Here is a 12,848-nt window from a genome sequence, read left to right as displayed (position 1 = left end):
ATCTACACGATCTCTCTCTTTTACTCATACTTCATGAGTTTACAGAAGAGCAGTCAAATTACAATCCAAGTAAAAATGGCATCAACACAGTGAGTCTTATCTAGCATTCAGCTCGCCGGTGAGGGCTGAAGTGCATGACAGACAGCAGCCATCACACAGCTCTCAGGGGTGTGGCGAGCCTCAGTCAGCCTAGGGAGCCAGCTCAGCAGTCTTCTACAGAATCGCCTGTAGAGGAATTCACCATGTCATCGCTGGCTTCCCTGTGCCTAGCACGGTGCCGGGGATGTATGTGGGTCCTTACAGCTATGGGTGTTCCTTTATAGGAATAGATGTTTGTTCTGGGCAACAGTGTGAAGACTGTGAAGTCCGGTAAGCAGGTGTAACTGACAGTGAGAAACCACAGAAGAAAGGTACCACCCCCACCCACCCCCCTCCACAACGCAACTGTTGCCTGCCTGGGTCCCTATTCGCTAAAGAAGCTACGAGCGAGTACAGGAGAAAATATACCTTTCCAATGCGCTTTGCTCGATCCTTTCTGTCTCCTTCTTTTGCCAAGCTTTGTGCTTCTTGACACGAGTTTCCCACAAAGCTCTGACGACAGAAATGTCGAATACGACCACTTTATGTCCCATTTTGGGAGCGTGAAGTTACCTATTTAAAAAACACATATGTGTCAACTTCATACACACACAGAAGAAAACAGTTTTACCACGAACTTTCAAATGAAATGTGAATGAATGAACTGTCATAAATAAGGATGAAATGCCTTGTTACCTCCAGGATGGCAGTTTGCTAATATTCTCGAGATCTAATAGCGCTGTGTAAGTGAAAGGGCAACACGCACCCTGGGGTCACCTCTTCTAGAAATCACTCTTGTCTCCCTACCCGTCAGCTGAATTGTGGGTTCCCAAAGCCCCCCGGCCATTCCTCAAGCTTCATTTTCTGTTTGATCCTATTGAGTTTACTAGTATCAATCTTCCCAGTAGGTTGGAACACACGCAAGGGTAAGCTTGATGAGTTCATCACGCACGCACCTGGTTATCTGATCATGCACGCACCTGGTGACTACACACTAGCCACCATTACGTAACAAAAGCAAACATTGCACCAAGCCCCGCTGAGTACTTTCCCACCTGGGACTGACCACACAGCCTGCAGACATGTTCTGTGAGGTTCCCCTTCAACATGAACCCTTACAAGCTGCTGCCCTCTGTTCATGTGGTTTTCCAAGTACAAAGACAGTCAGACTCAGGTACATCTCGGCCATCACATCTTAGGGAGAACTAGCACAGTGCCTGGCACATAGTAGGCCCTCCATAAATGTTTGTTGAATGGAATGAATGAATGAATGGTAAATAAAAGCTTTGCATCCAGATTGCTTCTCTTTCAGACCACTCAATGAGCTTTCTCTCTTCTTTTTATTTTCGCAATTCATCCTTATTGTGTGTTTTAGGTGATTATTTACTCACTGAGAAAATTATCAGAACATAAAAATACATTCCAATGTTAACTCCACTAAGCTATACTTATTTCCCTTATATAAGTAAAATAACTTTCTAGAGATTGTTTTAAACTCCCCCTACCTACAGCATTGAAATCTGGCTAAATCCATTTCCTGATCTGCACAAACACACACAGAGTGTTGGTTGGCAAATAGTAGGGCTGTTGAATATTCTCTGTTCCACTTCCAAATAGCAGTCAGTGGGGATGCAAAACCAAATATTTAACCTTCTGACTCAGGTGTGTACTCTCCATTAATGGCTTGCCAATATAGTGGAAAACTGGCTTATGTTGGTGCAGCTGAACATTTGTGGTCCATAATTTTAGGGTAGAGACCTTAAATGTTGACTCCAATTCATTCCTCTCTTTTCTTTAATTTCTGACATCTGAGACTGTCTTTTGTCTCTCCTGAAACCCCTTCACCTGAAGATTTCTAACAAAGGAGCAAATGGTGAAAGTTTTTGTGTAGACATCTGTTTTCATTTCTCTGGGGTAAATACATGGGAGTGAAATTGGAGGATCATATGATAACTCTATGTCTAACATTTTCAGAAATTGCCAGAGTGTTTTCCAAAGCAGCTGCATGATTTTACATCCCCACCAGCAGTGTATGAAGTTTCTGGTTTCTCCACATCCTCTCAACACTTTTCTTTTTTTTTATAGACACCCCAGTAGGTGTGAAGTGATATCTCATTGTGGTTTTGATTTGCATTTCCCTGATGACTAATGATGTTGAACACCGTTTCAAGTGTTTGTTGACCATCGGTGTATCTTCTTGGGAGAAATGTCTATTCAGAGCCTTTGCCCATTTTTTAATTAGGCTATTTGTCTTTTTATTGTTGACTTGTAATAGTTCTTTATATATTCTAGATACAGGTTCTTTACCAGATATGTGATTTGCAAAAATTTTCTCCCATTTTGTAAGTTGTCTTCACTTTCTTGATTCCACCCTTTGACTTTTACCATAACTATATGGTTATGTTTGATTGAGATTTTGTAGACAGCATATTGCTGGATCATTTAACCCATTCTAACGGCATCTTTTAATTGGTATGTTAGGCAATTTATATTTAATGTAGTTACCGACAGGTTTGCATTTAGGTCGAAATTAATTTATTATTCATTTTCTGTTTGATCCCTCTTTTGTTTTTCTCTTTTATACTTTCCTGCCTTCTTTTGTGTTATCTGAACATTTTTTAGTATTCCATTTTATTTTCTCTATTGTGTTTTTTACCATCTTTCTTTGTGTGACCTTTTCCTTATCATGGTTGCCCTAAGGAATATAAGATACATGCTTAACTTTTCATAGTCTACTTAGAAACAGTATTTTACCACTTTAAGTGAGATGTAGAAACCTTACTACCATATAGGTCCCCTGATGCTCTCACCTTTATGTTGTAGTTCTCCTCTGTGTTTTATCAGTCAATGTTATATCTTTGGCTTCCAATCATCAAACTTATTTTAAAGAATTCAGGAGGAGAAAGTTAGCCCATGATACCTGTCCTGATACGTACCACATCTGTTGTTCTTCCTTCATTCCTGTTGTCCCAAGTTTACCCCTGTTATCATTTCTCTTTGATCTAAAAAGCTTCCTTCCCTTAACAATTCTTTTAGAGGAAGTTGCTGATAAATCCTCTGTTTTTTTTCATCTGAGGCTATCTTTTTTTCAACCTTCATTCCTGAAGATTATTTTTGCTGGATATAGAATCCTGAGTGGACAAAATTCTTTTCTTTAAGCATTTTAAAATGATTGTACCTCCATGGTTTCTGGTGAGAAATCTGCAGTCATTTGAATCATAATTTTCCCACAGATGATTCATCATTTTTCTCTCAATACTTTCAAAATTTTTTTCTTTGTCTTTGGTTTTCCTCAGTTTAATTATGATGAATCTGGGCATGGATTTCTTTGGGTGTATTCTGTTTGGGATTTGCCTAGCTCCTCTAATCAGTAGGTTTTTGTCTTTTGCCAAATTTGGGGATTTTCATCAATTACTTCTTCCACTATTTTTTTCTGCACTGCACTCTTCCTCTCCTTCTGAGACAATGATAACACAAATATTAGGCCTTTTGATATTGTTCCATAGATTCTTGAGGCCCGGTTCATTTTTTATGAATCTCTTTTTTTTCAATCAGTAATATCCAGCAATCTATCTTCAAGTTTCTTAACCTTTTCTATGTCATCTCTATGTCACTTATGAGCCTATCCAGGAAGTATTTTCTTTCAATTATTGTCCATTTCATGTTCTTTATATCTTCTATTACTTTGCTGATACTTTCTATCTTTCCACTCATACCCCAGAGCAAAGGGAGAGTATCCAAGAAAGAGGTTCAGACCTCCTTTTAGGAGCTCTGCCTGATAGCAGAGAAGTCCTCTAGTTTAGTCTGGCTGCTACTACACCACTCCCCCGAGTGCAGGTGGAAGGCCAGCTGACCAGCAAGTGATGGCATGGGCAGGCAGTGGGAGTTAGGTGTCGGCAGGGGAAAGAGGCCTTCAGAGCGTGGACTACACAGGGACTTGCCGAAGGCGTGGCAGCTTGGTATGTGGCCCTTCAGACCACAGGAGGCTGTGTGCAGGCCAAGTGGAAGCTTGTAGAGAAAGTCCAGGTACGAGCAGGGGCAGGAGGCCTTCAGAGTACATGGGCTACACGAGAGCTCTATTTGGGAGTCAAGAGAGCTGCAGAAAGGCGATTGCTAGCCAAGGTTGCCAGGTTGCAAAGAGACCATGTTGTGGGCCTGTGGCTGGCGCAGACTCCAATACCTATCTCACACTGCTGATCCCTTACCCACAGTGGTAAAGGCAGGAAGCCTCTTCCTACCACACTGTCTTCCTACTGAGAAATTTTAACATGGTGTTCATTTTAAAAGACAAATACTTAAAGGAATTCCATTGTATGTCACAGAATACATCCACTGAAAAGTGCATTCAGCGCTGAAAGGCAATACGTTGATAACTGACACAGTAGGTGATCAATTAGGTCAGGTTCAAACCTCACACTCCAACCTGCCTTCTCTGGGCTGTGATTCCTGCCGTCAGATCAGTTTTGACTTTGCAGTGCTGCTCCGCTGTTCCATATGCGCCACCCAGTGGCCATCTGGGACGGGGTGACAGTCTTTCCTAGCATTCCGCTCAACAGACCGGCATGCTGGTTAGGGTCAGAGCCCCATGTGCAGCTCAGGAATGAGACCAGAAGTTCATGAACAACCTCGCAGGGTTGCTCTCTGCAGCCTCTCCCTCTCTGTGATCTCCCTGGTCCTTCCAGAAGCCTGAGGCTTTAGTTATCCTGCTTTTCTGTGCACTTCCTTCACTGAACTCAGGGTCAAGCAATAGGAAGACTGTGAGCGGAAGAAAGCAACGAGAGTTTCCTCCATCCCCTGAGAACCAAAGCTCCTCTGGTCAGAAAGGAAGCATCTCCTCCCTCAAAGTTTAGGGTGACTGAGTTTCTCTACTCCCAACCTTCTCCAACCCTCTCACTGCTCCTACTTCAAAATCCTATGGGTCTGAGGCAGGAGAGGATGGAGAAAATAAAAAGAAACTAAGAACAGCAAAGATTTACCCCTCTCTCAGCATGAGGAGTCCCCTTTCCCACCTCCTGGAGCAAAATTAGGTGCCTTCGGGCCCAGTTCTGGTTTCAGGCTGCCTTGAGTTCAGGGCAAAAACAGGAAGCACACCACAGATCCTGCGGTGCTTTGAATTCTAAAGTCCTTCCCTCATTCTCTTGCAAGCATTTGCTTTCCAGAATCTTCCTCTTGCTGCCCCATGTGGTCTGCCCAGGATTGATAGCGGCATTTTGTGGGAGAGATTGGGTGAAATGTACCCAGAACCAGACACCCCTGAGTTTAATTTGCCTCTTACCACTTTCCTGACTCTGTTTTCTTCAGCTAAGGAGCACCTAAGCTGCGAAGGTGTTAAGGCTTTGACATAAAAGCCTCCATACAGGAATGACAAGCATCAGCCTGAAAACAAGAGATGGAAGTCCATAGCCAGTAATGGAGAAAAAGTTTTAAAAGAGAAACAATCAGGCAGCCTAGCTTCTTGAAGAAATCTCTGCACACAATCTAAGTCGGCACATAAAAGCCAACCAAGTACAGTGAACTGAGTTTCAACGGCATAAACAGCCCAGGCAGCCAAGAGCTGTTAAAGCTGGAAGAACGGCTCGCCATCCAGGGTGTGCGGGCTCCAGAGCAACATGACTCCGATTCTGTTGAGTTGCTTTCATTTTCTTAGGCCAGTAAACCCTTGAGAAGCAACCAGATCTGTACATTAACTGCCCCTGCATTAAAAAATCATTGCTCATTACTTTAGAGGAATGTAATTCAAGTTCTCATCTCAGAGGAACGGTCTCTCCTTGATGCCTTCCTGTTCTATTTTTAAACAGCTGTAAATCAATATCAGTCTCAGTATTTTAGTAGAAAAGAGTATACCCTGTCTGTCGTCTAACCATGTTCACCATTTGTCCTGTGTTTTGCAAAGCAGGTAAGGAGATTCCATTCTTCAGGCAAGAGGGTTTTAAATGTGCCAGGATTTAAATCAGGGTCTTTGTCTGTAAGATGTTCTGTTTGCAAATGTGTGTAATAAAAACTGGAGCATCTAAGCACAGTAAGTGATGACCACATTTGCTAGGGATCTACATGTCACATCCAGAGATCCTAGGAAGCTAAGGTACCAGGTCCTAAATGCCAGGTCCTGCCCAGCTGCTGGTGTCTTGTGCAGGGCAGGGCTGAGGCCAGGACTCCCTAAGACAACCAACAGGTTCCACTTAAGCCAGGACCCAGTAGCCCCATGGGTGGGTGCTGAGATCAGGAAAGCGATTTTACAACAAGAACCCATGAATCACTCCAGGACAGGTAGGAGGCCTTAGGAAATAGAGAGGGGGCAGATGTCAGGGACAGATGCAGGTGTCAGTCACTTAGCAACTTGGAGGACAGAAGATCTCTGTCATATTTACAAAGCTATTCTCTTCTTTGTAGGATAAACTCTAGTCAACACAATCTTTCAGCAAATGCATAAATGTGGTTTCCTGAGCATGAACTTTCTCCAGCACTATGGAAATAGCACCAGGATATACTCCACCAAAGCAGAACAGAGAAGAGCTAACCTACAGGATCCAGTCTGGAGGCCCTCCACACAAAGAAAGCTATCGCCTCTTTAAGGAAACTACAACCATGTAGATTCTGCTGAACCACAAGACTGCAGAGCTTTCACCTGGGCCCTCACTGAATTTGACAGCAAAGATCCAGGAAGACATCTGATTGCAGTTCCCTGCTGGAGACCTGGCACTGACTGATGATGGCAGAATCACAAGGACAAACCTCCCTAGGGCTGGCTGCATGGCCCACAACCACACAGCGTCTTCCCGAGAAGAAAACAGCAGGGGCTGTGAGAGGGGAGGAGAGCAATGACACTGTTCACTGCCACAGAAAGGCCCCTGGGGCACAGCACGTCCTCAGGCTCGCACCTCTCCAGGTCCTGGGTGAAAATGTCAACTATCAGAGACTCTCAAAGACTAGATGGGCAGTGGGAAAGTAAATGGTAAATTCCTCCTGGGAAAACCTTTTGCTTTACTGCAGGGGTCAGCAAACTTCAGTAAAGGGCAAGATGGTAAATATTTTAGGCCTTGCAGGCCGACCAGCAAAATCAAAGATATTATGTAGGTACCTACGTAACAGAAAACTCGTGGCCTGCCCCTCCCTGCTTACCTGGGGTGGGCCTGCCCGAGCAATGAGCACGCTGCCAAGCTTCTGCCCAGTTGCCACTGCTGGAGACATTCTCAGGACAAGAGCGACAGGCCCAAGGTAAGCAGAGGAGCAGAGGAGGGGGGACCTACTGCAGTCAGTTTTACTCTCTGCCCCAGTGACACCCACATAGATGCCTGTGTGTCCTCTCCACCCAGTCCTCTCCAGGTGGGCAGCTGGCTGGAGGCGAGGTGACTTGCTAAGTAACCATCTCCTGAGCAGAGATTCTACTACTCGCGTTGCCGCAGCAGCATCTCCAACACGTAGATGGCAGCCAGTGTGGGCCTTGGGCAGCCCCGGTGGACAGGCACTGAGAGCAGACGGGGAATAGGACAGAGGGGGATACTCGGGCTTGGTCTCCATGGCTCACAGTGCTTGCCTGTTCCAGCGGCGCCCACGGGCCATACAAAAACACATGTAGGCCTGTGGGTTGTAGTTGACTGATCCTAGCTTTAGTGAACCACAAAATATAAAATATTTTGCTTTGGTGGATGTGATGGCTTTAAATTATACCCACTAATTCCTTGATATTGTTCCCATTATAAAGGTAGAGCTTAATTCCTTTCCCCTTGAGCGACGGTTAGACTTAGTGACTGAGACAGAGTGTGACTTCTTAGACTAGGTTGTACAAGGTTTCTCTCTCTCTCTCTCTCTCATCACTCACTCTGGGGGAAGTCAGCCACCATGTCCTAAGGATGCTCAAGCAGCCCTATGAAGAAGCAACTGAGGCCTCCGGCCAACAGCCATGTGAGCAGAAGCTCTCTCAAAAGCAGACCCTCCAGATGACTTCAGATGACTGTAGCCCTGGGGACACCTTGACTGCAACTTCATGAGAGACCCTGAGCCAGAACCACTCATAAACTATGAGATAATAAATTTTTGTTGTTTTAAGCTATTAAGCATCAGGGTGATTTTGTTATGCAGCAGTAAATAACTAATATGGTGGACAGTAAAATAAGAGGCACTTATATAAGTGCCTTATTTTATAGTACATCTGGTGTCTATATCCAGCTGCTTCCTTTGACATATGCCCCTGGATATCTCACACATATCTCAAAGAAACATGATGCCCTCCAAATTTACTTATTTAGAATCTGTCCCTCCCTGGCTGCCTTAATTCCCATCTCGAGAATGACTTCATATTTATCTTGAAGTTGCTCCTTTATACTTTCTGTTTTCTCACTCTGCCCATCCCCTGCATACACACACGCACACACACACATCCAATTTATCACCTAAGTCTTAGAGGACATGCATTTCTCACCACCAATTAGTGTCACATCTGGCCTCAGTTGTACAAAACTCACAGCTGGTCTCCTGAAGTCCCGCTCACCCATATCCAATCCATCTGCCACACAATAGTGACAGTCATTTTCCAAGGAGAACTAGATTACGCCGCCACCTAGCTCAAGTCATCTAGAGACTTCCCTTTGGAATGAGAGGGAGACGCCAGCTCCTCACAGGGTCCAGTAAGACCCTGCAATGATTTGCCTTGGGCCAGCCCCTCTCACTCATCCCGACCTTTCTCCTCCTCAGTGCTTGTCCACCCGCGAGTCTTCCCACCTCAGACTCTGCACACACCACTCCCTCTACCTGGGTGCTCTTCCCCCATTCATGTGGCTTCCCCCTCACACATACACAGTGTTCTCTCCTCAGTGTTCTCCCTTCAGCGTAGTCTTCCCAGCCTCTTCATCTGAGGTAGATCGCCTGTTATTCTTTGTCTGAGACTCTTGCTTATTTATTTCACAGAACATAATAAAAGTTGAATTATTTGATCGTTTAATTATACTTCATCTGTCCATCAACCGAGTTGAGAAGAGCCATGGTTTACTGACAGGAGCAGCGACCTGGTAGGCCCCAGACTTGGACCCTGAGCCTGGTCCCCTCAAATCAGCCCTCTCCATCCCCCACACTGAGCAGTCACCGAGTAACAGACAGGAGGAACTGGAGAGCAGTGAGATGCCAGGCTCCTGCTTCTGAACCTCAACACAGAAGCCCTGTGCATTGTGCCGGTTTACTTGGTGCATATTTCTGTTCTTTGATTCCTGGGAACCCTACGTACCTGATATTTAAGGGCACTCATTCAGTGCAGACAGATGAATGACCTTGCCTCCGAGTTCTCAATCTAGAGGGGAGAGCAGATGCTGAAAGGGAGACATTTCAATGCGTGTGGATTCAACAACAGAGACTCAATGAGCTGCTGTGGGAACCAAAAGAGAAGAGACGCCCTTAAGTATGTGGGGGGAGAGAGGGAGGGGAGGAATCCTCCCGTGGGGACCATCAAGCAGGACAAATAATTTTCCATGCTCCCTCCATCACCCCGGCATATCAGAAGTACTTTACAGAACCATCCACTCTCCTGAGCCAGAGGGCATGACTGGAAAAACATGTCCCCTGGCACCAGAACACTAGTCTCCACTCAGAAGTCAGATGCCAGGGTTCCAGGCAGGAGGGGGGACTTTCTGGTCACCTTGTCCTCTCCCTGCTTGTCAAATGACAAAGTGGGCTAGGGGCAGGGGGTTGGGGACCGGGCTAACATCTGAGAGAACCTAAGAGGGGAAGGGTCTGGGAGGAGGCCCAACCAAGTCCACAGTGTAAGTCCCAAACCCTTCTTAAGGCTCCCTCCCTCCTCAAGGCTGGAAGAGGGTCAGCAGCCAGGGAGGAAGTGGGAGGAGGGGAACAGAGCTGGTATCAGGGGTCACCTGAACCAGCTATGGGGAGAGGGGCCTGGCTCCCCTCTTCCCTGCCTGGCCCTCACAGCCCCCAGGACCCCTCTTCCCCTTAGGCAGACCAGCTCCAGACCATCCACAGCCTTCTTCCAGGTGTATCTGCCATGTGAAGAAGACACTTATCATCAGCCTTGCTGGATCCAAGGGCATCACAGTAACGCATAGGAACTTTTGGTGACACCAAGGCACAGTGGGGGGTCACATGGCACACAAAGGGCTTTAGTGACACACAAATTCCATTCTATCCTCACATAAGGCCACTGCCTGGACCCCAGGGTTGGAACGCAGAGTGAGTTTTCTGATAGAAACAGTGGGGTAAATAGGGGCTAAGTGAGGTCACTTAGTATAGGAGCTATACTTCGTCACAATATTTTAGCCAAATTCTGAATTAAATTACACTTTATGTCACATGATCAGGGTTTCCTTGGGCACAGCCATTATTTTTATGGTATTTTGCTAAAATAGAAAATCCAGCGGGGGGGCAGGGGGGCAGAGGCTGCAGATGGGATGAAGAGGACCATGTCTGAGTCAGCCAGCCTGGGCTGGAGTCCTGGCACCCCTGCTTTACTGCTGCATGTCCCTGAAATGGTTACCTAACCTTTCTGAACCTCAGGGCTCAGCACCAGTGTATCAGCACCCCAGAACTCACAGGATTGGTGAGAGGATCACGCATGAAAATTGTGTCAAATGCTTAAGATAGTACCTGGCGCCTAGTAAAGTTTTTAAAAATGTGTTAGTTAAAAAAAAAAAAGAAAGAAATCAAGACAGACACTGTCACCAATTAAATGTAAGCTAAAAACAAGAGGTGCATGAGCATCTGAGGACTTCTCTCTCTCTACGCATAGATAGCACCCGTCTTTTGGACAACACCCCGATTATGTTAGAGGACGCGGTCCAGCAGGAGAGCTGCCAGCACAGCTGAGCTGCTTACAGAGGCGGACAATTCTCCCCTGGGCGTCCAATCATTTTTCCACCAGCCTCGGGCCCGACAGTCTCCGGCAGGAAAGACTTCCCGAACAGCTGTCAATCATCCCTCCCCGGCACTGGAGACAACAAAAACAAACTTGATTTATCTCCCTTGGACAGCACTTCGGACCAGAAACTTTTGAGCTCGGCCTTGGGCACCAGGGCAGAGCGCCGGGAATAACGCACTACCCAGGAGCAGGAGTCGTGGGGACCCTGCCACAGCAGCAGGCTGGTCTCTTTCCCCATTCAATTTCAGTCCTTGTCCTATAACGCAGATTACTGCGTAATCCTCAGCCCCGTGTCCCTCGGGGATGTCCACCCCCATCCTGCCATGGCACAGTGGGAAAGACGTAAACAAGGAGCGCACTGCCCCCATCCCCCCAGCCACACGTCGCCCCCCTCCAAATCCTTGCAACCCGCCGGGTTTCAGGAGCAGCCGCTCACTCGCGCTCCAGCGCCCCATCCACCACGGCCACCTACCTACCCACCTACCCGTGACTGCGCCGCAGCCAGAGCCCCTGCCCGCCGCCGCCACACTCTGGAGCCGGAAGCGCTCCAACTGCCCGAGCTCCCTCTGTCTGTGCGCTAACAGGCTATATTTGTAAGCTGAAAACATGATCTGTGGGACATGTGCTGATAAACTATCTATCTATTCTATGTGACTCAGACCGGCATGAGACAAAAAGGACTTCGTAGGGGAGGGCTTGGCACAGTGCAAACGACAAGCCGGCCAATGTGAGTCTATAACCCAGGATTACCTGCATCTCCCGGACAGATGGCCGGGCCTTTTGACATTGGAAATCCTGAAGTGTGTTCAATAAAACAGGCCAGAGGAGGGAAGGGTCCCTGTCTCGGCACTCTAATCTAGGAACCGCACAAAAAGCAGGATAAGAAAGCCCTGTGACCCAGGGATGTATGAAGCAACAGATGTGAAAGGGCTTGATTTTCTCCTTACTTTTTTTTCTTTTCAATTTCCTAAAACATACGTGAATTTAGTTTCTCTTCAGACATTTTACTAACTGAGCAAATATGATTTGCCGATATCCAACATTGTGACAACTTGACAATTACTTAATCATCAGGAATTGAGCCTCCCCCGCAGTCCAAACAACGCCTTTCCTTCATGGCAACACTCCTCATACACCTTTGCCCTAAACAGAAAAACACCTTTGTCTAATACATGCACAATAACTCTAACTACAAACTGGTTTGCTTTTGAAAAGACAATTTGCTGTGTGAAACTTTTCCTATTTGTTGACATTTATAATTGTTGATCTTTGTAATGAAATGACCATTTAAAATTATATACTAAGGTGGGGCTCAAATAAATCTTTGTGACTATATTAAATCAGGCCTCTCAAGTGTTGGCTGTGTTTTTCATTACTTAGGATAGAATTTTTATATTATTTTTCTCTTTTGATAAATAATATAAATTCCCTATTTAGTTATTAACGTTTGGTTTTTGTTTTGTTTTGTTTTTTTTTATGGTATTCTGAACCAAAGAATATAAATGGAAAAGGCAGTTACAGTTCAGATACTCCTTCAGTACTATTTCAATTTATGAGTGGACTACTCAAAAGCTTAATCATATTTAAGTAGAAAAAATATTTTTTCCCCACAAATGCATTCAAAATTCAAAATGCAATGGGACGATGACTTCACGATGCTCATGATGGAGAAGGCTCGTCACACTGCAGTGTGTAGCCAAATAGGATTGAGAAATGTAGCAAACAAAAATGCTTGTTAGATACATTTGAATTTCAGATAAACAAATAATTTTTATATGAGTATGTCTTCAATATTGCATGAATCATACTTACACTCAAAAATTGTTTGTTGTTGGGGTCAGCTGGATGGCTCAGTTGGTTAGAGCAGGAGCTCTCAACAACAAGGTTGCAGGTTCAATTCCCGCATGGGATG

The 12,848-nt window shown here is 45.6% G+C and overlaps 1 protein-coding gene across 2 annotated transcripts in view; it reads right to left on the bottom strand.

The window, feature by feature from the left end:
* LRRC2 (leucine rich repeat containing 2) overlaps positions 1–11,532 on the bottom strand; it is a 29,420-nt gene extending 17,888 nt beyond the window's left edge. Inside the window, exons 1-2 of one of the 2 annotated variants that reach the window (XM_033131458.1) lie at positions 11,421–11,532; positions 508–651 (exon numbers count right to left, since the gene is read on the bottom strand). In XM_033131458.1, coding sequence (XP_032987349.1) covers positions 508–632 — 125 coding nt within the window. In that variant the 5' untranslated portion in view covers positions 633–651; positions 11,421–11,532. Of the gene's footprint in view, positions 1–507; positions 652–9,295; positions 9,425–11,420 lie in introns of those variants that run through there. The other variant, XM_033131459.1, reaches the window with a different exon arrangement.
* Between the last annotated feature and the right edge of the window lie 1,316 nt (positions 11,533–12,848).

This window comes from Rhinolophus ferrumequinum, chromosome 17 (assembly GCF_004115265.2).
Source record: "Rhinolophus ferrumequinum isolate MPI-CBG mRhiFer1 chromosome 17, mRhiFer1_v1.p, whole genome shotgun sequence".
Classification (NCBI taxonomy): Eukaryota; Metazoa; Chordata; class Mammalia; order Chiroptera; family Rhinolophidae; genus Rhinolophus; species Rhinolophus ferrumequinum.
The sequence above is the reverse complement of the archived record's forward strand: the minus strand, read 5'-3'. Positions and strand labels throughout refer to the sequence as shown.